Source organism: Zalophus californianus, chromosome 1, assembly GCF_009762305.2.
Source record: "Zalophus californianus isolate mZalCal1 chromosome 1, mZalCal1.pri.v2, whole genome shotgun sequence".
Classification (NCBI taxonomy): domain Eukaryota; kingdom Metazoa; phylum Chordata; class Mammalia; order Carnivora; family Otariidae; genus Zalophus; species Zalophus californianus.
The window spans coordinates 65,806,446-65,832,437 of NC_045595.1; the positions used below are offsets into that span (position 1 = coordinate 65,806,446).

The following is a 25,992-nucleotide window of genomic DNA, read 5'->3' on the forward strand; positions in this document are numbered from 1 at the left end:
AGACCCACAGTCATAAGGTGATAAAGAGCAAGGTGTCGAGCAGTATTTATAGTATGCTACCATTTTCTAAGAAAGGGGGGATAAAAAAACATATATTTGTATATACTTTTTCAAATACCAAAATATATCTATCTTCTTAAGTTAAAAAATGGAAGGATAAAGCATTTAATTTAAAAAAATCCCCTCAAGAAATTGGGATGAACAGAGATAGAAGATTGACTTCTTTGTTGATTTCACTTCAGATACATGTAGATATCTTATGTAACTGTAAAACAAAATTAAATTCAAAAAGCAATTCCTGATGGAAGCAACCCAAGTGTCCACAGACAGATGAATGGATACACAAAATGTGGTACATACATACACCGGAATATTATTATTCAGGAAGGAAATTCTGACACATGCTACAATACAACATGGATAAGCCTTGAAAGCATTATATGAAGCCCAGTCACGAAAAGTCAAATGCTGCATGATTTCACTTTTATGAGATACCTAGAGTAGCCAAAGTCAGAGAGAGAGAGAGAGAGAGAGAGAGAGAGAGAGAGTAGAATGGTGGTTGCCAGGAGCTGGGGGCGGCCGGGGGGCTGTTGTTTAAAGAGTACAGAGTTTCAGTTCTGCAAGATGAAAAAGTTCCCATTGCACAACAATGTGAATATACTTGATATTACTGAACTGTCTGAACTGTAACACCTTAAAATGGTTAAGATGGTAAATTTTGTTATATTTTTATCACAATTAAAAGCAAAAATAGTCTAAAGATAAAAATTTTTAAAGCAATTCCTAAGTATTGAAAATAAAACGCAGTGAGCCTAAATTATACATCCAGTTAGCAGCATAAGCACAGAGAAACTATTTCGAGTAACTTAAAAAACAATGGTTGGACTATACATAGTATAGCAGCAAAATAACAGCCAACCAGAACAAAACAAAAAAACTTTTAACTATTTTCAGTAATTATATCACTTGTGGCAACATTGGTATTGCTATTCTGAGCACTGTGGGATAGAGCAAAGAGAACAGAATATAACATAATTACTATCATCCCCCAGTGACTTTGAGAACTGGCATGGCAGTGGGAAAAAAGAGATACACATATGTAAAACAGAGAGGGTAAGGAAAAATGCCAGAGTCCTGAACATGAACTAGAACTACCAGCATAAATTCATAATATATTTTGACTTTGACTTTAAAAACAAAAAAGTATCCCACATAAATATTTCCCTGATATTCCACTAAAAAGGCCTTTATAAACAGTTATCTTCTTGGTGGCAAGAGCTCTCCAGCGCCCACACCACCTCACTAAAAGAACCAAGGCTCCTTGGACAAACAGCTCCAGGTCTGGAGCAGGAAATGTACCAGATGAGCCTGGAACACTTTCTTGTGCTAGACAGAATTTATTTAAAAAAAAAAAACAACTTAGACTCATGTCAAAATTACTTGGTAATTGGGCGCCTGGGTGGCTCAGTTGGTTAAGCGACTGCCTTCGGCTCAGGTCATGATCCTGGAGTCCCGGGATCGAGTCCCGCATCGGGCTCCTGCTCAGCGGGGAGTCTGCTTCTCCCTCTGACCCTCTTCCCTCTCGTGCTCTCTATCTCTCATTCTCTCTCTCTCAAATAAATAAATAAAATCTTTAAAAAAAAAAAAAAATTACTTGGTAATCAACCTGAACATGTTCAGATTAAAGGTTGAACAATTTGAAAATCAAAAGAATAAAAGCTACAATGAATTCAGATCATCAAACGCTTGTATTCTTGACTTCATAATGATATTTTAAAATATTTTTTAAGTTGTATCTGATAAAGGATTTGTATCTAGAATATATAAACTCTTGCAACTCAATAATAAAAAAAAAATCCAATTTAAAAATAGGCAAAAGAGGGGCACCTGGATGGCTCAGTCAGTTAAGTATCTGCCTTCAGCTCAGATCCCAGGGTCCTGAGATGGAGCCCCGCATCAGGCTCCTTGCTCAGCAGGGAGTCTACTTCTTCCTTTCCCTCTGTTCCTCCCCCTGCTTGTGGTCTCTCTCTCTCATTCTCTTTCTTCTCTTTCTCTCAAAAAATAAAATCTTTAAAAAATAATAAAATAAAAATAGGCAAAAGATCTGAATAGCTATTTCTCCAAGGAAGCATATGAAAATATACTCATAATTATTAGTCATCAGGAAAATGCAAATCAAAACCACAGCTGCTAGGAAGGCTGTAAAAAAAAAAAAGTCAGACAATACTAAGTGTTGATGAGGCTGTGGTGAAATCAGAACTCACATACACCACTGGTGAGAACATGAAATGGTGCGGCCACTGTGGAAAATGGTCTGGCATTCCTCAAATGGTTCAACATAGAGCTGCCATATGATCCAGCAACTAACTCCCTTCCCAGGTACACACTTAACAGAAAGGATAACATACGTCCACACACAGACTTGTACACAAATGTTTACAGCAGCATTATTCATCATAGCATGTGCATCAACACACAAATGAACAAAGAAATGTGGTATGCCCACGCAATGGGGTAGTATGAGGCCATAAAAAGTAATGAAGTAGTCACCCACACTACAACACAGATGAATGTCAAAAATAGTTCAGCTAAATAAAAGAAGCCAGTCTCAAAAGCCACCTTCATAGGCTATGACTCTATTGACTGCAAGTTTAGAATGGGGAAATCTATAGAGACAGAAAGTGGACGAGTTACTCAGGGCTGAGGGGCAGGAGACAGAGCAATGACAGCTAAAGGGTACAAGGCTTCTTTATGACATGACCACAGTCCTCTAAAACTAACTGGGACGGCTGCACATAATATGAATATACAAAAGCCCCTGAATTGTACCCTTTTAAAAGGATGAATTAGATGGTATGTGAATTTTATCTCCAATCCATTTTAAAACAATACAAGAAATATGAAACAGTAATGATAAAATTAATATATCCCATTTTGTAACCCCTGATCCACTAACAGATCGAAGCATCTAGCAACAGCATTATAAAAAGAAAGGGCCATACATCAGGGCCTCCTGCCAGAAGATAAACCCGTGAAGCAGACTTGCCAAAAATGCTGCACCTGTATTTGGTTAAGCCTCTAAACCTGACTACCTGTTTACAGAAAAGACAGAGGAAAAGGGAACACATTAAAGACACCATAGAAATGAAACAGCAAAATCCCTAAGGCTGTCAGAAACTGTTAAGACAAGCAATCAGTCTCTTCAACACACAAATTGCAAGGGAGGAAAAAAAAAAGAGAGAGATGAAAGGAAAGCTATAAATAAAAAGAGACTTAAAGACATGACAACTAATTCCAACTTATGGAACTTACCTGGATCCTCAGGGTTTTGTTGTTTTTTTTTTTTAAGTGTAAAAAAGAAAACCACTTAGGACATTTGAGACAATTAAAATTTTAACAATGGTTGGATAGGTAGTATGAAGGAATTATTCTTAATTTTTTAGATGTGAATGGTCTTGTGGTTATAAAAAAAAGAGGGAGTCCCTCTCGTTTAGAGTCATACCTAAACTCATATTAAAATATGAGATACTGAGGGGTGCCTGGGTGGTTCAGTCGGTTAAGCATCTGCCTTCGGCTCAGGTCATGATCCCAGGGTCCCAGGATCAAGCCCCACACTGGGCTCCCTGCTCAGCAGGGAGTCTGCTTCTCCCTCTTCCTCTGCTCCTTCCTGGCTCATGCTCGCTCTATCTCGCTCACCCACTCAAATAAATAAATAAAACCTTAAAAAAATATATGACCTACCGAGGTCTTGTCTCAAAGAACAGGAGTGGGGGAAATAGGACAAAATTGGCCATGGGTTGGTGGTTGCTGGAGGTAGATGATGGGCTTTAGGAGGGTTCAGAATAGTCCGCTATTTTCTGTATTTTTAAAACCTCTGGCACCTGGATGCTCAGTTGGCTAAGCATCTGCCTTCCGCTCAGGTCATGATCCCTGGGATCAAGCCCCGTGTTAGGCTCTCTGCTCAATGGGGAGTCTGCTTCTCCCTCTCCCTCTGCTGCTGCTCCCCCTGCTTGTGTGCTCTCTTTCTCTCTCTGTCAAATAAATAAATAAAATCTTTAAAAAAAATAAAATAAAATAAAAACTCTAATAAAACATTTTTTAAAAATGTTAAAACAACTTTAAACATAAAATGTTTAAAAACGTTTTTTAAAAAAAAAGAAAGAAAAAGAATCCACTACTAAAATAAATAGCTATTAAGGAAATAATATACTTCAGACATTCCTAATCAGGCATTCTTCCCCAGAGTAGGTATAGAGACAATATTTAAGATACAGTCATAATCCCAGCAGGAAGCACTGAAGACATTTTGAAAAATTGTATTAATATCATTGTTGTTATAATTGAATGGTCCTTCTCTACCCTTTCTTTCTGAGCTATAATGAAACATACCTGAGTGCCTGACCTCTCTGTAGGTCTCTGAACGTGAACATTCTACTGCATGAGGCAATATCTATAGGGGCACTTGGGTGGCTCAGTCAGTTGAGCAGCCAACTCTTGACTTAGCTCAGGTCATCATCCCAGGGTCCTGAGATAGAGCCCCTTGCTTGTCCCTCTCCCTCCCCCTCTGTTCCTCCTCCTGCTTGGGATTTTTTTAATTTGAAAAGCACAGGTTTTTTTTTTTTACATAAAAATTAGAAACCACAGCTCTATGTAGACTAACACATCTCTAGATATTAGAAAAAGACAAAAGGAAAAAAATATTAAGTTGCCTAGGTAAGTTAATCATAGAGGTTTGTGGGTTGTTGGGTTTTTTTAATGCTCAAGGGCATTTGAGAAGATGGAATAACTCATTTTAGTGCTGAACATTAAATACTTACCATGAGATTTTCTTCTAATCTACTAGAAACAAAGAGCCAGAAACAGACATGAAAAATGCGTGGAAAGGCAAAAAAGGAGTCCAAGGGCTCTACATAAAATATGACAGTTTAGAATCTCAGAAATTGGCCCTTGAGAAACAGGAAGAATCAAAGAGGAAACCACCTATGCCACCAAATCATAGTCTTCAATGAGCCCTGTCATCCAGTATGAAAATATCCGGAGGTCTCTTTTTCACTTATATAGACACAAGTCTTCTTACCCTAACTTTTTTTTTAATAGACTTTATTTTTTAGAGCACTTTTAGGTTGGTGCAGTTGAGTGGAAAATACAGAGTTCTCATATAGCCCTGTCCCCACACACAAAGAGCCTCTCCTACCTACTATCAACATCCTGCACCAGAGTGGTACATTTGTCACAAGTGCTGAGCACACACTGACACATCATTATCACCCAAAGTCCATAGTTTACATTAAGGCTCACTCTTGGTGTTATATATTCTATGGGCTTTGACAAAAATAATGTATCCACTAGTATAGTATCATACAGAATAGTATCACTGCCCTAAAAATCCTCTATATTCTGTCTATTCATCCTTCCTTCCCCCAAGCCCTTGACAAACACATTTTAAACATGACCAAAACAGACTGCAATGAACATTTTCAGTCCTCAAGGAAATAAATCCCCATTAGAGTGTATAGTATTAATACCAGTCCCTTTGAGGTTATATTAAACAGCTTCTCTCCCTTCAGATTACTGATGTTTTTAACAATTCACTGTGTGTACATTTCCTAAATTGTTTTCTGGGCTTTTTATTTTTATTTTTGCAATGTAGTCACAACTCATTTTTTTGGCACTAATAACCTTTTGTCCTCTGCTTGGACTGACATCAACACTTTAAAAAGTCCAAATCCAGTAAGAGAAGCCAATTTGTTTTCCGCAGTTGTCAAAGGGCAAATCTGAACCTTGGACAGTGGCTTTTATTTTCCATCTGCACATTTTAACAATATAACTTACAAACCTCTAAAGAAAACATCTGTTGACGTCTGACCCATGTCTCCATCCTGCTGTTTCTAAGTAACTGGTTAAAAACTTCTCTCCAATAATTTAGAAAACAGATTATCTTAAAAAATTATAGAAAAGAAAAAATAAACCATCTCACTGAAAGTCCTCAGAGCTTTGTGGCATTCTAGCCAGTTAAAACAAGAAGAAATTAAGAGATAGAAAATAAAGATAAAATTTGAGTTGTATTCTATCTTCAGAAAATGAAGGTCATAAGATTTTCCTTAAGAAAATTAAATAGATTTTATAAAAATTTAAAAAGGAAAATATCTTAAGACCTGGTATCTCATGTTTGTCAATTTCCCTGGACCAGTTTTGACTGCAGCTTCAGGCCCGGGTATGCTGCGCTCTTCCATCAAGCCCAGCACCTCCGAAATGGCAGGTTCTAATTTTCTGACCCAGAGAAAGGGATGATACAAGATGCACAATTACCTTTGATTTTTCTTCATTTTCTCTATAAAATTCTGCCATTTGTTCCTCCTGTTCTTCAATAACATCCTTGAGGGTGTCTACCTGGTAGATCAAATTGTTCTTCTCATTGTCTAACTGTGCGTTGGAAACCATGGCTTTCTTGTATTTTTCTTCCACTTCGGATAAAGACTCCTAGATGAAAGTCACAGCCATCAGCCTGATATCTAAAATATGTTCATTGCTTATAATCAATATAACAGGAAATACAGCACTGGCACAAACACATGAAGATGCATTTTTGCAAAATGCAAGCGGTTGAGGGAATTCCTGGTTTAGTAACATGCACATGAAACGGAAGGATGGTAATAAGCCAATTATGCCAGGATAAGAACTTTATATGCTCTCTGCTGTCCAAGAAAACAAAATCAAGCAGCAATGTAGCCTCTGAAAGATATAAAGGTATGCAGACCACATATATTTGTGAAGAGTCATAAAATGAAGAAGCATCGATGTTTTCAGAAATGTTACTCTTGTTTTTAAACAACAAGCTGTTTGGTATTCAGAATGCAATGATAGAACAAAATACAGCCTCTCTTCACACAAGTAAACTTACTACTCATTTGAATTTTGCTACTTTCCAGACATCTGTTTTCAGTACTTTCTTGTTCTGTATAATAATGCTAATGTAAAGGCATAAACATTTTTTTCTAGCAATTATTCACGTTCTGGTCATTCTTTAATAAGTAAGCAACACAAAAATGATTTTAAAAAAGTAACAACAAAAAAAGAGCAAAAACAAAATGCCTGAAATTTTATATAATTCAAAGTTTTCTGCTTAAAACAGCTTACAAGTCTATTTTTTAATAACTATCTAATTTGGTAGATTATTACTACCTAGTAATAGTTTTTAAGGCTAAAAAGAAAAAAACATTTTGGAGTGCCTGGGTGGCTAAGTTGGTGAAATGTCTGCCTTCAGCTCAGGTCGTGATCCCAGGGTCCTGGGATCAAGCCCCACATCAGGCTCCCTGCTCAGTGGGGAGCCTGCTTCTCCCTCTCCCTCTGCCCCTACCTCCGGCTCATGCGCTCTCTCTCTCTCGCTCACTCTTGCTCTAACTCAAATAAATAAAATCTTAAAAGAAGCATTTCACATAAAAAAGTCATTACTTCTAGAAATAAATTTTAAAAATACTAATGTAAATGTTCAACAAACCAAGATCAAAGATACAGAACTGATAGTCCAGAACCCTTACATTTGTGATCGATTGACTTTTTTTTTGTTGTTAGTTGTTTATTTATCAAGACAAACTATTCCATAACCCAATATTCGTGTTTCATAGTTCAGGAACACAGGTCAGTGACAGACTTCAATGGAACTCAACCCAAAGAAATTCTTTACATTCCAAAATCATTTTGCACTCTGAAAACTACCAGCCTTCTTCATCTCCTCAAACTCTTTCATGGAATCATAATTTCTGTAGAAATCTGCGTATGCCTTTTTTCTTGGTTCGGCCACAGCAGACTTACAGAATGCTGCAACCCCCGGGGATACAGTGAACGCTCCAACAATATGAAATTGCAAACACTTGGCCAGAAGGCCTGGCATCTGAGATTTCATCAGAGCACTGGAAGTCACGGTAGTTACTCTCTTCAACACCAACCTCAAACCTAACGTCCTCCCTAAATGATACAGAAATCTGATCAATTGACTTTTGACAACTCAATGGGAAAGGAATAGTTTTTCAACAAATGGTGTTGGGAAAACAGGATATCCACATGCAAAAGAATAAAGCTGGCTTCCTACATCACACCGCACACAAAAATTAACTCAAAATGGATCAGAGACCTACATGTAGGAGCTAAAATTACGAAATTCTTCAAAGAAAACATAGCACTAAATCTTCATGATCTTAGAGTAGACAGAGTAGGTTTCCCAGATACAATACCAAAAGCACTATCAATGAAAGACTTCATCAAAATTAAAAACTTTTGTGGTACAAACAATATCATCAAGAAAGTATTAAAAAAATCCATACTATGGGAGAGAATATTTGTAAATCATATATCTGATTAGGGACTTGTATCCAAAATATATAAAGAACTCTCACACCACCATAATAAAAAGACACAGAATTCAGTTTAAAAATGGGTGAGGATCTGATTAGATATTTCTCCAAATAGGATACGCAAATGGCCAATAAACACATGAAGACAGGCTCAACATCATTAGTAATTAGGGAAATGCACATCAAAACCACAATGAGATACCACTTCAGACCTATGATGGCTATAATTAAAAAAAAAAAACAGAAACAAGATTAACAAGATGTTGGGGGTGAGGATGTGGAAAAACTAGAAGCCTCATACATTGCTGGGGAGAATGTAAAATGGTGCAGCTGCTTTGGAAAACAGATTGACAATTCCTCAAAGTGTTAAATATACTGTTACCATATGACCCAGTGATTCTATCCCTAGGTATCTATCTAGGAGAAATGAAAAGGTATGTCCATACAAAAACCTGTACACAAATGTTCATAGCAACATTATTCATAACAGCCAAAAACTGGAAACAACCCAAATGTCCCTCAACTGACACATAAACAAAATGTGGTAAATCTATACACTGCAATATAAACCAGTCGTGATGGATGGATGGATGGATGGGAGGAAGAAAGGAAGGAAGGAAGGAAGGAAGGAAGGAAGGAAGGAAGGAAGGAAGGAAGGAAGGACGGACGGACGAAAGAATCAAAGAAAGTAAGTTACAACATGGATGAATCTTGAAAACATTATACTAACTGAGGTCAATCACAAAAGACTACATATTATATGATTCCATTTATATGAAATGTCCAGAATAGACAAATCCACAGAGACAGAAAGTAGATTAGTGGTTACCCAGGGCTGGGTGTGTAAGAGGAAGAGGAAGGGTGAGGAATGACTGCTAATTAGTACAGGGTTTCTTTCTGGGGTAATGAAAGCATTCTAAAATAGGGTTGTGGTGATGGTTGTGCAACTCTGTGACTATGCTAAAACCCACCTGAATTGTGTACACGTTAAATGGGTAAATTTTACAGTGTGTGAAGTATATCTCAATAAGGATATATACACACAAGAAGAATGCTTCATAAACCAGGGCTGTATTAACAGGCAACATTTATACCAGGACTGGGAACAAATATTAAAACAAATAAAAAATATAAGCAAAGTCAATTGTATAATGGTTTAAATATAGTGGGATCCTAATATAATACAGAATAGAATGATTCTGATCCATCTCAGGGGCCAAGAACATTAAAAAAAAGTCTTCCTCACAGCTCAGTCCCATAGAAAATGGAGCATAACTTCATGAACATCAGAATCTAAGATAGTTTAGCAAGAGATGCAAAAATACAGTAACAATAAATTTGATGTAACATTTATGGCATGTACTCTTCCTTTAAACAGACCATGGAAGACGGTTTTAAATTTGTGTCAAGGTAGTTTTAATTATTTCAATCTAGCTTACATAGTGGTATCTATTAGGAATTAATTTTACTTAAATGTGTCTAAGGCAGTGATTTTGCAAGTGTAGATTCTAGACTAGCAGCAACAGCATTAACTGGGTAAACTTACGAATTTTCAACCCCATCCCAGACCCACTGAATGAAAAAATCTGGGAGTAGGGTCCAGCAGTCTGTGATTTAACAAAACCCAGGTGGTTCTGCATGGAGGCTAGAATGAGGAAAAGAACCCCAAAGGCTGCCTCACTTAATCAAGAATAATGTCATAAGCAATGACCCAGTATCCTTTTTTAACAGGATACATTCACACCACCATGCTTGATCACCAATCAGACCATTTTTTTAAATGATTTTTCCTCTGGGCACCTGGGTGGCTCAGTTGGTTAAGTGACTGCCTTCAGCTCAGGTCATGATCCCAGAGTCCTGGGATCGAGTCCCACATCGGGCTCCCGGCTCAGCGGGGAGGCTGCTTCTCCCTCTGACCCTCTCCCCTCTCATGCTGTTTCTCTCCCTCTCTCTCTCAAATAAATAAATAAAATCTTTAAAAAAAAAAAAGATTTTTCCTCCTTGGGCTCCCTGCTCCTTGGGAGCCTGCTTCCCCCTCTGCCTCTCTCTCTCTCTGTCTCTCATGAATAAATAAATAAAATCTTTTTTAAAAAATGATTTTTCTTCCACTTAAAAAAGTCATTTCAAGTATAAATATAACCTGAACTCAAGCTCAATTATATGCTGACTATGAATTATGAAAAGGTGGGGGGGAAGGGAGGTGAGGGGGGATGGATGAAATAGATAAGGAAATTAAGAGTACACGTATCATGATGAGCACTGAGTAATGTAGAGAATTCTTGTATCATTATGTTGTGCACCTAAAACTGATATAGCACCATGTTATACTCCAATAAAATAAACATAAAAATAAATAAAATAGATCTCTTCTAAATGAAAAAAATTAAGTAGGGTACACCACTGTATATCACAAAGTAATTTTTCCTTTACTCTGGATATGCTTAAAACTGTTGCACTGAACATGGATATACTTAACGTATTTTTTTACAGTTTTTCTTAGCATGGTATCATTTATGTGAGGAACATTAAGTTTTGCTTTTTTCTCTTAAAAAAAGGGATCTTGTATCTGGTCTCAAATAAATTTAATCTGTTCTTTTGTATCCTTCAAAGAATGTAATAAATGGTAGATCTAAAACATAAGAAAAAAATGTTTTAAATAAAATAAAAAGCAAGTAAGAATGCCTCTGAATCGCTTGCTTTCCTGATACATATAAGACTTCAACATGAATGTATTTACTTAATATATAGGATTTGTTCCCTTGATCCAAGATATTTCCAAAAGTCTTATCTCTAAAACCTTAAGAGGGGATTAAATCCTGAAGATTAGAGCCATGAAAACTAACTGAGCACATCCACATACGACTTCTATAATTCTCCTGATGTTTACTGATAGCCTCACACTGCCGTATCAGCGGCCTCCACACTTCCCTCCCGGACACTCTCCATAGGACTCCCTACCCTTTTTGGTCCTGAGTCTTAACCATAAGTTCCTTATGGACAATAATCATCCACATGAAGGTTTTGACTGGTAACTGGGCTACTTCACATCACGCCAGGAAAGCTGATGAAAGCCTTGCGTATTAGGCCTATGCTTTGTCCTTTGAGCATATCCCGAATCACCTTTTTGAATGCCTTACTTATGTGATTTTAGAGGCCTGACGTGTATTTTTTATTTCAAACAGGGACATGCATGTGTTCAGGAAAACTTTTAGTTTCCTCATATTAGATTTGAACTTCAAAATAAAACATGGGGAAGAGCATGATAAACCAAGTGCCACTGACAACCAAACTGTCTGCCTCACTCGGACACTTACATTGAAAACTGGTAGCCATCCTTGCTCAGAAAAGATTTAGGCCCATTTAAATTTACCTACAAATTTTTTAAAGCACTGAATCTGTATAATCCTTTTTGACCTATAGTTTAAAAAAGAAGAAGAAGAAACAAAACAAAAACACAGGCCTCCTATCTCAGGGTCCTTCCTCCAAAAGGAGTATTTATAATAATGCACTCTTAGCTGTTTCTTCCTCCTGCCTTTAATATTGACTGAATTTGGTGACAGAAATAGGCAATATTCTGTCATTTAGCATGGACGAATTTTAAGGTCTAATTTTTAATTAAATATATATATATATATATTCATTCTCAGAATACTTTCTAAGAGTTTGCCCAATTCAATTTTGTATGGCTAAGACACAAGGGACATGCAAGTATTTTACAAAGTTAAAAACTCTAAGGTGTAATATCTTTTACTGAATATTCCAAAAACCATACTAAACATTTAGACAAAGCAGAGACTAAAAGTTCGCCTTTCCTATGCACTGCAGGTTAAGCACATGCCTGAAAGACAAACACTGTTAGTAAAGCTCTGTGCACCGGGGTTAACAGAACTTGTGAAACCACCATTACCCAACCCTTCTGCGTACAGACAGCATGCTTGGGCTGCAGAATGGGCGCTGATACCTTTAGTTCTTTAAGCCCTTGCATGTATCTCCCTTCTACATCCTGTATCTGGTCCTTAAGGTCATAGATATCCTGCAGGACATAGGAATGAACCATTGCATAAAATCATGCACAAACATATCTTAAGTCTCAGAGATTCAGATGAAAACATGAACTACTTTTGTATATTCCAGACTAAAAGCAAAGAAATCAAAGTACACAAGCGTAACTGCCACTCCAAACCATGGAATAGGGCAAACAGGTCAGGGGATAGTGGGGCTGGAGAAGGTCCGGAGTAATCAATCTAAAGTGTTCACTATTTTCTTGGCATTAACATTTGTTGAAACAGCATTAGCAAAGGGGGGTGTATATGGAAAAAAGCTGTATAAATTATAACATGCTTAAGATATAATATTAAAAATTTTATAAATCATTCAAATAATTAACATAATGCTTCACCTAGAACTAGTAAAACATGTAGTAAATTAATTATAAGCAGCAAATTTTACTGACTCATGCAAAAGTTTTAAAAACTGTAATAAATGGATATGAACAACGTTGTCTTTCAATGACTTGCTTACCAACCACAATTAATTTGGGAGAAAGAAAGTAAAGGGAAGGAAGTTAAACACCAACATTTTAAACATTATGTCAAATGAAAGTCTGTGCTGAGGATGGCATTTAAATGATGAGAAAAGAGCATCTGCTCCAAATGTAACCATAATCCTTAAAAAGTAAAGCAGGTCAAATTTTAAATGGAAAACACAGTTTCCCTTATACCTGACCCTGCTACATACAATCTATTCAGATGCTTGATTTAGGGAGAAAATAACCGCCATGGTTATTTTCCCTGAGCACCCTTCTGCAATACAGACAGGATCAATTCTCCAAGGCCAGTCACACACACTTTCTGTATTATTCTTCCCCTGCCCTCTTCATTCCCTCCTTTGTAGGTTTGTCTGTCTTCTGTCCATTGATTCATTCAACAGACATATATAGAAGGGCTACGAGGAACCAAGTATAAGGATACAAAGCTCTCATTTCCTTCAGGAAGTCACTCTCTTAAAGAAGCAATACGAGGAAACGGCAAGCACGAGCTAAGTTGTGAGGCTGGAGGGCCTTTCCCTCCTTTGTTCTGTCCCACTGAAGGCAAGAGTTTATCTTACTCAACTCTGCACCCCCGGCACCTATGCCTGGTACTTAGTAAGAGCTTGGTAAATACTGATACACGCAAAGTCATGCCATGTCGGCCTGGGGCAGCTCTCCTTCTCGACTGCCACCATCACTGCTGCAAACCTCTCCACCCTCTAACCACCGGCCCACTTTTACAGGCTGCCCACTTCATAAGCCAGACTCTTGCTCCTACCCGCCTACAATCCGACTCAGTACCCCAGTCCCCACCTCCTCCTGTGTCAGCAGCACTGAACCTCCACATTTGGCCCTCCTCCATCTGCGCCCTAGGCATTCCTCTCGCCCACTCAGGCACTCTGCTCTTCAGTCACCCTCTCCTTCCTTTGCCTTCCTGTCCTCTCTCAAGTCAAGCAATGAAAATAATAATCAAGTCCGCCTTTGAAAGAAAACAAAAACCTTCTCTTAAGTTTCCTATCTCTCTCTGCTGTTGACCAATCAACTCCAGTATCCTCCAGTATTCTCTTCAGAGCAAATTTCTTCCATCTTCTTGCATCACAGTTTTGACTTCACTATTCAACCACAGGGTATTGTTCCCCTTGCCTCCAGTGCTTCCTCCAATCTGGGGTCACTCTTTAAGAATGCAAATCAGATACTCTCACTCCCCTATTTAATATCCCACAGTTGCCAGGGGAATACCAAATGCCTTCTAGGCTCCTATACATGATGCTTTGTGGTCTGGCCCAGAACTACTTCCCCGGTCTTCCCCCTCACCCACCTCTCCTCCTCACTTCTTATCCTACCCTCAGGGAACTGTACTATACAGAGTATCTTCTGGTTCTCTGAAGTTCTGAGAAAAGCTTTGTCCTTCAACTTTGCCTGGTTCATGTGTATTCTTCTTTCATACCTTAGTCCAATGTAGCTGACACTTCTCTGAATTCCCTTAATAGCCCTATTCTGGCTACTACCTATTATAACACGAGCTGGTTTTACTGGTTTCTATCAGTTTGTCTTCCCTATGAAACAGTGAACTCCTGAAGTTCACAGTGTGTTTCACGGCCTAAATCTCTGGGGCCAAAGGCTCAATAAATGTTGAATGCATGAATGAATGAACGAATGCAATTTTTATTACTACCCTTCCCCCATTGCTCACAAATAGCAGGTTCAGCAAATAAACATTCAAATACATTTTGAAAGTCCTCATTTTTTAAATAAAAAGGTTAATAAGAACAGGGACTCAACCCAGGGGACTCAACTCAGGTATTTCTGTTATCCCCAATATTACACTTTTCATGAAAAATTGATAGATAACTATATTCAAGCAGCCAAATAATACATAATGGCTCAAAAGACCGACAATTCCTAGAGTCTGGTTCCTTGTATATCCACATATTTTCCATTTAAAATATGGCCAATAATTTCTGAGAGAATTACTTTACATACATTAACAAGTTTTTCTGGCATCTGTAAATTAGCAGAACCCCTTCCAATACCATCAAATATTCAGGAAAGAGAACAGAAAAAAGAATTAACTAATCTCCTTCCTTTCAAATCTGAGTCACATTCCTGATCTTTAATAATTTTTTTTAAAGAACTCATATTCCTTTTCTTTCTACTAAGTCACATTAAATGTTAAATAGTTCCAGTATACTATACTACAAAGAAGCCAAAAAACAGTTTTTAAAAAGCAAACCAAAGACTGCGGTTTACCCGCAATTCACTTAATGAGGTGTCTGGATCTACTAAGCTGCTGGTGTCTCCGCTCCCTCGTCTGGATGAGTTTCCACTCAGCGGGGTCGTTGCTGAGGCAGAATTCCGAGATGACGGCTAGAAAAAGAGGAAGAGGACACATCTGAGTCTTGCTTCTTTCCAAATGCGTTTGCTGTGGAAACTAAAACTGGGCCCAGGGTGGGGTATGGGTGAGAAGACGGGGAGAGTGCAGACTGCTATGGGAAGAGGGTATCCAGAGAAGGGCCCAGGCATGCTACGCAAAACTTAGTTCACTCCAACACTTTAAGGGAATCTAGAATTCATAATAAAGGAAACAGTTCGTGTGCAAGTTGTTTTCTAAGTTTATCTTTTCTACATCGTAAACAACACTGGGATGAGCACATCAGATTAATTTAAAACAGTTCAGGACTTATAACTGGTATGCTGATTAGCAGCCCTCCTACCGAGTTCCTGAAGATGCTCCTTCAGAATCTTTTCTTTTTCTAGTATTTTGATAAAGTTGGAAACAAACTTTGCAGCTGAAGCAAATTGTATATCACTCTGAATTTAGACTGCTATTCCCACAGTTAGTTTAAATGTGAGATTATGCTACTGGATTAATAAATGGCACAGATCTATACTGTCTAAAACAGTAGCCATTAGCCACATGGGGCTACTGAGCATTTGACACATGGCTAGTCCAAATTGAGATTTTATTTTTAATTGTAAAATACACAACCAGATTTCAAAGGCTTTATATGGAAAAAAAGAATGTAAAATATCTCATTAATAATTTTTCACATTGATTACATTGACATATTTGGGTTAAATAAAATATATTATTTAAATAAATTTTACCTGTTTTTTTTTTAAAGATTTTATTTATTTATTTGACAGAGACAGACACAGTGAGAGAGGGAACACAAGCAGGGGGAGTGGGAGAGAGGGAGAAGCAGGCTTCCTGCGGAGCAGAGAGCCCATGCGGGGCTTGATCCCAAGACCCTGGGATCATGACCTGAGCCGAAGGCAGACGTTTAACGACTGAGCCACCCAGGTGCCCCTGTTTCTTTTTACTGTTTTAATGAGGCTACTAGAAAATTTAAACTTACATATACATGGGTACACTTGTGGCTTACACTGTATCTCTATCAGACAGAACTGGTATATCTTTTTGGGATATAGCATGAAATTAATCCTGATAATTTCCCAAAGATGACTTTCTAAAAATACTCTAGAAGTTAGAAACTTTAACACAAAACAACTCCTAGAAAGGAGTTATTTTACCTCAAAAAAAAAAAAAATTAACTATTAAGGGCGGAAAGAAAAACCCTCAGAGTTTGTCACCACCATTCCTAAAGACACTTCACTTTCAGCGTCTAATGGCTTCTCAGGATCAAATTCTAAGGGAACGAAAATCAAAAGAGCAGCCAAAAGCTTAAAGAAGTGACATTCAAGGAAATAAAATGCAGTGTCTTTTCTCTTCCCAGTGCTTCACATGATTCAACCTCAGAGGAATTTGGGGGGTCAAGGACAGGAAATAGATGAAGAAAGGGGGAGTAGCCCCACCAGTTCAAATGCAGTAAAATAATGACATAGCAGTAGAAATTAAGTTTAATTGACCTTGAGAATCTAATTCCCTTAGGAATTTATGTACTCACCCTTGTGTAATTTTCAGCATACTGTTTGTCAGATTTTTCATCCAACTAGAAAAAAACAGAGATAAAAATCAGGAGAGATACTTAGCATGCTGGGGGTTTTTTTAGAGGAAAAAAAGAAGTGACCTCATTTGAGTTCTCCAAGTTCAACTGATGTTTGGAACCTAAAAGTAAACATATTGAAACTGAAATAAAAGTTGAGACACATTAAGACAAAATGTCAACTTCAATTCTTATCCTAAGGATGACATGCAGTAAGCAAGTTGTCATTATGCATGTTTAGAACCTGTAGATTTTCCTTTTCATGGTATTTGAAACACGTTAAAGAAAAATATATGTAAACTTGAGCTTTGGCAATGCAAATGTTAACATACATACACACACACACAAAAACTTGTACACATCAAAAGAAAAAGACTGATAAAACCGAAAGCCAAAAAACTTTATTATCTAAACATTATTAGAACACGGGACACATAGATAAGACCAGTATACTTAGCCAAAAAAAGTTCAAATTCGATTAAAGCAAGTTAAATATATCATCAAAAAAGATTTCCCCCACAGCTCTTAAGGATTCAGTTCTTTGGCTTTGTTGTTTTTTGCTTTTTTAAGCAATACATGCACATATGTCAAAAATAAAAAAAAAAAAAATCAACCAGCACAAAAGGGTATCTCCCTACTATACCACACCCAAACCTTCCAATTCTCCATCCAAGGGCAACCAGCCCCCGTGTATTTAACAAATTCTAAAGTAATGTCCCAAATACATTCTATACCTTCTTTTTCTCCTTACCAAGTTTCAAAGATTAAAGAAACTACCTCATTTTTCTTCATGGCATTGATCACTCCCTAATCCCATGATATTTATTTGTTTATTTATTGTTTGATCTCTTTAATGTATGTTCTATGTCTATATGTTCATTTCTGTATTCCTAACATCAAAAATAGCACCTGGCATATAGAAGGACTCAATATTTGTTGGGCAAATGAGTAAATGAATCATACCCCATCTGTACTTACAGACTTACTTCATTTACTTTAACAACAACATAGTGTCCTATCATCTGGGTACGCATAACTGAGTTATCCTACCTTCTGTGGATAGGATTAGTGTTTCTTTCATAAAGAGAGGTACCTCATAGGTCTAATCCCAAATGCTGACCTTACAGCTGAGGAAAGAGAAATTCAGAGGCAAAAGATGTTCCTGAAAGCTGAACTACTGCTAAATGTCAGGGCTGAGTCCAGATCTCAGTTTTGTGAATCTTTAACCCTGTGTTCATATAATTTACCTGTATATACTGTCCCAATTACCATTAGGGGGAAAAAGTCACAGAGAGATTTAACTAAATGAAAATATACCCAGATTCCAACACCTAGACCAACCCTCCCAGCCCAATCTAGAAAAAAGATTTGAAAACTTTCCTCGTTAATTATTGAAACACAAAATACCATTATTTCTGGCTCTATTCAGATCACTTCACTCTAACTTCCTCATAATTGAAAGTTTTTCTGTTCTTTTTCATTGCCCACATTTATCATGTTCATTTTTTCCTCAGTGTTTATATAACAAACACTGTTTATAATAAAACGTGTTTACTTTATTAGAAGTACTATATCAGTAATATAAATACTATCTCAGGCTTTGATCTCTTTTTGCTACTTTTTATTATAATACTTTTTTTAAGATTTTATTTATTTATTTGACAAAGAGACCCTATTATAATACTCTTAAAAAGGAATTGATTTTAGTTAACTTTGATTTTTTTAAATCGCATATAAAATGTTCAAAAACAATTACAGTATTTTTTAACAATTATTGTCGCAAAAAGGAATAACCTTCCATCACATTTATACTAGTAAAACACATTGCCTGATACTTAAAATGTTATTCTTCAGAATCAAAGAAATACTGTATCTGAATAAAACTGCCATATTTTCCTCAGAGTACAACTCTCTTCTACTAATGAGTTAAAGACAAAAACAAGCAACACTCAGAAACACTCTTCTAGGTCTATTTGAAATCCTGGCTCATATTCCCCCTCTCACAAAAATGACCCCCAAGTCCACCCATTTTTTTTTAACAGTCAACTTGGAATAATCTTACATTTCAGAGGCTGCATCATTGAACTAGTCCATCGCAATGTTGATTCTATTGCTTTCACTGTCTTCTGACAGATCCCAACTGTCGCAACCCAAACTGATCATGCGCCAAACCTCAGGGATTGTTAAGGCAGCAAAAAATGCCAAGAGCAGCCATGCCGCAGTCCAGTCATTTGGGCTGCAGTGACTTGGCCAGAGACTCCAGTTCTCACTTCTCAGATTGTGCTATATTATGTGCTGTCTTCCACTTAGACAAAACACTACTTGAAACCTGGTGTTCTAAAAGCCCCAGGGCTCTCTCTAGCAGCCAGGAGCTCTACACAACTGCTCTGCAATGACACACTAATGTTCGTAATGATGACCCAGAGTCTGCCGGATCCTGAAAAGGCTTTTAAATGGAATAAAATTTAATCGTTTTTAATATATTAAGGTATAAAATAGGGAAAGGTTGGTAAAAGGATACAAGCTTTCAGCTATAAGATGAATTAAGAGGATCTTATAAGATTAGTAAGTGAGAAATCAGAAAACAAAGGCTATATATACTATATGGTCACAATTCTGTAAAACATGCAAATTAAACCGAGATAGAAAAAATACTAAAAGTAAATCGAGTTGCTAAAAAAGAAAGTTGCTAATAAAAAAGTAGATTTAAAAAAAAAACCAAAACAAAAAAACACTAAGCAAATCTTCCCCCCTTCTCCCAAATATGGCCCTCAGGACTTAGCCATTAATGTTAACTATAGCTTACTATTCTCAAAAAGTTTCAAGTAAATATCATGTCATTGTACCCTTAAATAATTAAGGAGGTAATTCTCCAATCAAGAAAAGGGTTTCTTTGATAGCTGGAACTTAGAAGTCAGCTAACAAGCTTGTAATATTTCATATTCATATTAATGTGAAAAGAAGAGCAAGGGCATCTGGGTGGCTCACTCGGTTAAGAGTTGGACTCTTAATTCCAGCTCAGGTCATGATCTCAGGGTCCTGAGACAGAGCCCCATATCCAGCTCCCTGATTAGTGGGGAGTCTGCTGGAGATGCCCTCTCCCCTTTGCCCCCCTCCCCCGCTACTCTGTCCCCCCGCTAGCATACATGCCCGTGCGTCCATACTCTCTAACAAACAACTCTTCAAAAAAGAACACATGGTAGCAGACTTTGTATTCCAATTTGAATGCTTTAAAGTTCAAAAGCAGTATTTCCTTAAAGAATTTCAAGTTATCAACTAGTAAACAAAATCTTAAATAAATATAATCTTTCCCACATTTCAGTGATAAATGCCTTTGCCTTATTTATGTCTGAGACATCTGAAAATGCTTTGCTCTTGACATTAAAATTATGGATTGTTTCTCTTTAAATCTAAACTCCTTGAATATTTGTTGAAATTAGTACATGTGAGAAATATTTCTTAGAATACATATCTTGTCAAATCCTTGAAACTCTATTTCTTCTTAAAAGAAAGATGTTTGTTTATTCTCTGGTTAAAAAGCCCTTTGAACTTCATTTCAGCATATGGCTACTTAGTTTGACAGATAATTTTACCTTACTAACATGGTAAAATACAACTGAATCTTTTGAACAGAAAGAATTCTAGTTGTAAATACATTTCAATACTGTCATTTAAAAGAGTTGTTCAGAGGGGCACCTCGGTGGCTCAGCTGATTAAGCATCTGACTCTTGATTTCAGCTCAGGTCATGATCTCAGGATTGTGAGATCAAGCCCCAGGTCAGGCTCTATGCTGAGTGTTGAGCCTGCTTAAAATTCTCTCTCCCTCTCCCTTTACTCCTTCCACCTCCCCTTGTGTGCGCTCTCTCTCTCAAAAGAAAAACTAAAAAAGATTTTTAAAAAGAGGTGTTTAGAAATAAAGACTTACATCTTGTTCTAATTATATTTTTTTCTTAAAAGGATATCAGAGATTTGAGGGCACCTGGGTGGCTCAGTAGGTTAAGCATCTGCCTTCAGCTCAGGTCATGATCCCAGAGTCCTAGAATTGAGTACAGCATCAGGCTTCTTGCTCAGTGGGGAATCTGCTTCTCCCTCTCCCTCTACCACTCCTCCCTGCTTGTGGTCTCTTTCTCTCTCACTCTCACTCTCACGTTCTCTCTCTCTCTCAAATAAATAAAATCTTAAAAAATATATTAAAAAAAGTATCAGAGATTTGATGTAATTGAGCTATGCATATCTGATGTATATCACGCTGCACCCATTCCTGTCAACTGTATCAGTAAATCTAATGTAATATATATGATCAGAAGATAAAGGTATTCATATTAAGGCATTTGAATAAACTTTTTTAAGTTATAAAATTATAGTCAAACAAAGTATTTATACTGTTGTTTAATGTAGTTATTGGAGTCTAATCCTTTAACTTCCAATTTTATATATGGATATAATAATATCCATCAAAAATTCTGCTTAATGGAGGAAAAAAAAAAACAACCAGAAAACTGACGACTGATTCCCTAACCACAGAAGAGAAGGGAGCAATTAATTTTAATAATCTCCTAAAGCAAAAATGGCTGAGGATTTCATTCAGAAATGGTCTGATTACTAACAATCAGTAAAATGAAAGCACATTTACATCCTTTTCCCCAGCCTGACTGATGGGACAAAGGAACAACGCAGAAGAAAAGACCAGAGGCTTGAGCAATCATAAATATCGTATAATGAGTCTTGCCAAATCAGGGCCTAGCACCCTTTTTCAGCACTCCTAACTCAGAAGTTATAAATGGAGCAGAATGTACACATGTATCTGATCCACAATGGGGAAGCCTGAAAGTGACTTTTAAAATTTTGAATTCATTGTCAGCATTTTAAAATCAGGCTATTTCACATAAAAATGCAGATTTCCTAGCTTATCATATCAAAAAGTGGTGTGTGTTGGGGGATCTTACCAATGTCAAGTCCACTTTTCATTTGTCTACAATGAGCTGTATAGTTACCCTTTAAAAGAAATAATATTAGAGAAAATTCTTGCTCTAGAGAGGAGAACAGCAAATTTTTAGGCTTTGCCAAAAGGCAAAATTAAGGATATCATATAGGTACTTAGATAATAATGAAAAAATATATAAAAACCATTAGCTCACAGGCTATAAAATAAGAGGTTGCTGGCCATATTTGCTAACCACTGCTCTAGAGAATCTTTTGTTTATGTTATAAGGTGTACAGCATGATGATTTGATATAACATATACATATCAAATCATCACATTATACACCTTAAATATGTATAATTTTTATTTAAAAATATGTAAATAAACCAAAATAACTACCTGGGTAAAGAAAAGAGTTATATTAAATTAGTAGAAGCAGGGAGAGTTTTTTTTAAACTATCAAGCTTATCACTTCTGTGTAGTTACTAAAATAAATTGCCAAGAAATATATATAAGGAGGACATAACCACCATCACAAATTAAAGGCTAATAGAATTCAAAGTTTTTAAGAAAAAAAGGTGTATACAATAAATTAAATTGTTTATATCTACAAAAAAAAAGAATAAGTTGCTAAGCAAACCAATAAAATGAGCAATATTTCAGGGGAAAGACTTGGGAGCCAATCCTCCAACTCAGCGTGCAGAGGTTCCTTGATCTAACAGAGGGCAAGAAGACAGGGTTACTAAACAGCCAGGTTTGAGATCCAACAATCTGGAATACTTACGGACCACACTTAAAATTATTTTCCAGGATTAAAGTCATTCAAAAATAGCTATTTAAATACAACGAGCAATGTGCTAAATATAAATAATATCTCTTCATTCAAAAACTAATGTTTTGGTTAGGAAACACTGCCTCTCACCTGCTTCAAAGTGCTTGAAAATCAGACAGCATTGGTCTATGGGCAAAGCAAAACTAATCCCAGCAAGGGACAGGAGGTGTCAAAGAGAAAAAGAGGCTATTAGATCAGGCAGGGAGATATATGCTGGTTGGAGTTCCTTCATTAAGACAAATGCCTCAAGGCATCGAGGACAATCTTTCCTAAATTCAGTTCCCAATGCATGTGAAAGCAATGGACAGGCATTTCTTCAAAATAATGCCATAGTCCAGATGTTTAAAATCTATTTAGATTCTTCCCAGTTACCACAAATTAGTGACACTTTACTAATATCTTCTATTGTTCAACCTTCAAAGTCTGTCTAATACTTTATATATTCACCAAAATAAAAAGGGAAGAAAAATTTTAAGACTCATCAGGGATATCTAAATATGGGCTAGGTATTAGAGGTTTTAAGGAATTATTTTTAATTTTATTAGGTATGATAATGGTAGAATAAATATAAAAAAGAAATTCTCAATTAGAGATGCATACTAAACTACTGGGAAATGACATGGATTTGCTTTAAAATAATTCAGGAAAAAAAAAGGAAAAGGGAGGAAAGAGATGAAGCAAAACTGGCAAAACACTGGTAATTTTTGGAGCTGCTGATGGGCTCTACAGGGGAAATTTTTCACAGAAAAGTTTTTTTAAAAAATCAGAGCATATCAGTATATACATTCCAAAACAAAACAAATAACTATACTTTGTGTTACTGTATCCCAATAAAAATTAAAGCAGTAAATTAAGTTACTAACTTTCAAATAGCTAATGTATTAGCCGTTAGTCACAAGCCTGAGACACCAAAACCACCCCCATGCAATACACTCACGCTGGTCAAATCGGGGATACTGACGTCATCCACCTCAGAGACTACACTCCCCCTACGATTGGAGCGGCTAAAATAATCAGCGGTAGAAACCTTTCAATCAGAAAAAATGAAATGCTTTAAAGGTCAAGAAAAGAGAGAGGAGAAGGATAAGAACATTGTCAAATGAGGGGAAAAAATATTGTTTTGGTGCTTGATAAAGTATCATGCAATGACGATACCGCTGCAATTAACCTACTCAAAAAAAGTAGAAAAGAAATGTAAAGGGGTTCCTAAAGGAAATCACAGCTCCCTTAAACAAGCTTTTATGCACCTTAACTCGAGTTGTATATCACAGAGATCATTTACTGCCAAGGGCCAGCAAAGGCTCCCGTGTTTAGCACATGCATCATCCTCACTAGGATAATATTTACCTAAAGCCTCTACCATATTTCAAAAACTTAGAGTTCATTACAGCTATCAACTCTGTTAAGCACATATATATGCTCAATGCAGCATTCTTTGCAGGGTATTTATTGCACTATTTGCCCAATTTCTACACTTCCCCCTTTTTCATATTCCTCAAGACCAGGAACTGTGAGACAAAATAATGGAAGAACTACACTGGCCCCTTTCTGGTTCCCCAAACTCAGTCTTTTCCTACCTGAGACTTTCTCATTGGCCTAGAAAGCTCTTCTCCCGCTCTTGAGGCAGCTGGCTCCTCCCATTCCAAGTTGCAGCTCAAAGGTCACTTCTCTGGGGGAAGCCTTCTCTGACCACGCCATCCAAAGGGATGCACACTCGCACATGCATCCCTCAATGTTCCCTGTCCCATCACCTGCTGTTCTCTTCACAATGCCTGGGGTTACTTCTCTTTTCTTCCTTTGTTTACTTATTTTCTATTTCTTTCACTAGGATATAAGCTCCACGAAATCAGAAATCTGGTCTAGCTTACCACATTATTCCCAGCACTTAATACAGTGCCTCACATATAACAGGTACTCCACAAACATCTGTTGAACTAATAAGTAAGGAGTATTTTTTACCTCACTTATCAGCTTTCCTCACCTCAGCTCTGTCTGATTACCTTGCTTAAAAACTCTTCCATTCCAGGAAGGGAATTTGGAAGTCCATCCACAGAGACAAAGGCAGCTTACAAGTGTGAAGTTTTGCTAAGGGCTAATGCAGTCAAGCAACAATATTTTTATTCATGGTAATAGTAATACAACTTAGATTTACATATACCTAATATTTTACTGGTTCCTACTGTCTCAAGAATTTTCTAGATCTTTTTCCATATAGTATTCATTTGCATATATTAAGCCTACCTACAAAGAAAGTCATTAACATCCCCATTACAAATAAATTGCCATTAACACAACTAACAGGTTGTAGAAGTGGCTCAAACCCAGGCATCATTACTTTAAAGTCCCTGCCTGCCCTTTCTACTCCTTCACTTTCCAAGGTGCTTTCAGGTGTCCTGGCTTGTTTTTTCTCCTTCAGCTGTATGAGCATTAACTGGCTCACCAATTGACCACAATTGCCTTAAACAAATCACTGCATTTTTGGCAACAAATCTCACAAACACTCGGTGTTCCCCTTTTCTATGAAAACTTCAGGTTTACAATCTTTCACAAAACATGGCTCTTTTCTAGCTCTAAGCTGACATATCATGCTTACCAATGTAATTTTCAAATCAATTCTTAAATATAGCAAAAATGCCATCAGCTCTCTGAAAAACTTCCAGCATCATCAAAAGAATAATCTGAAATTACACCAATCTGTATTTTGACCTAGCTATTTGTTGTCTCTACAATTACTATGCTAGCTGAATTTTTGGCCAGAATTTCTAAATTTTGCCATCAACGACTCTTAAAAAGTTCACAGGTCTTAAAAGATGTATAAACTATAAACAATACATCTTAAATACACAGCGAAGAAAGCAACTGATGGCAACATGATTTGTAATCCATAGTTACGAGTTTTAGTGGAACATTCATTTTGCTGGAGACACTTTTGTTACTGGTGAACTGTGCACATAAATGCATGTGCATAAAACAGCAACAAAGAATAAAAAGTGAAAATCTTTCAAATACACAAAGACCAGCACATAAGAGGTGTAAAGAGGCAAGTTACTGATGAAAGCTTCCATCGCCCAACAGAGAATACATATTCACAGGAACACATTTTTGAAGGCAAATTATTCAGATAAGCTAAATTTGAGGAAAATGCTCATTTTCGTCAAATGCAAATTTCACTTTCCAGTAGATTTCATGGGACCACATATAGGGGGGCAATTTAAAAACTTATTGTATGAGTTTGCATGCAAACCACGCTCACCACACTGTCCCTTTGCCCACGACTGGCACGACGAGAAGATGCAATGCTTGCAGTGTCATCATCGGTAAACTACAGATATTAAAAGCAGATAATGAAAAACATGTGATTTCACTACAGGTCTTACCTGGCTGTAAGCACATTAGGTAAGGTTTGGGGA

At 36.9% G+C, this 25,992-nt stretch overlaps 1 protein-coding gene across 13 annotated transcripts in view; it reads right to left on the bottom strand.

The window, feature by feature from the left end:
• The window catches only part of LRRFIP2 (LRR binding FLII interacting protein 2), a 107,185-nt gene that overhangs the window by 20,974 nt on the left and 60,219 nt on the right, over window positions 1-25,992 (bottom strand). For 6 of the 13 annotated variants that reach the window (XM_027587563.2, XM_027587562.2, XM_027587560.2 and 3 more), the window contains 6 exons: window positions 25,836-25,904; window positions 23,520-23,609; window positions 16,788-16,832; window positions 15,130-15,246; window positions 12,313-12,384; window positions 6,310-6,480 (listed from right to left, as the gene is read on the bottom strand). In XM_027587563.2, coding sequence (XP_027443364.1) covers window positions 6,310-6,480; window positions 12,313-12,384; window positions 15,130-15,246; window positions 16,788-16,832; window positions 23,520-23,609; window positions 25,836-25,904 — 564 coding nt within the window. The remainder of the gene's footprint in view (window positions 1-6,309; window positions 6,481-12,312; window positions 12,385-15,129; window positions 15,247-16,787; window positions 16,833-23,519; window positions 23,610-25,835; window positions 25,905-25,992) is intronic. The other 7 variants (XM_027587564.2, XM_027587566.2, XM_027587569.2 and 4 more) reach the window with 3 other exon arrangements.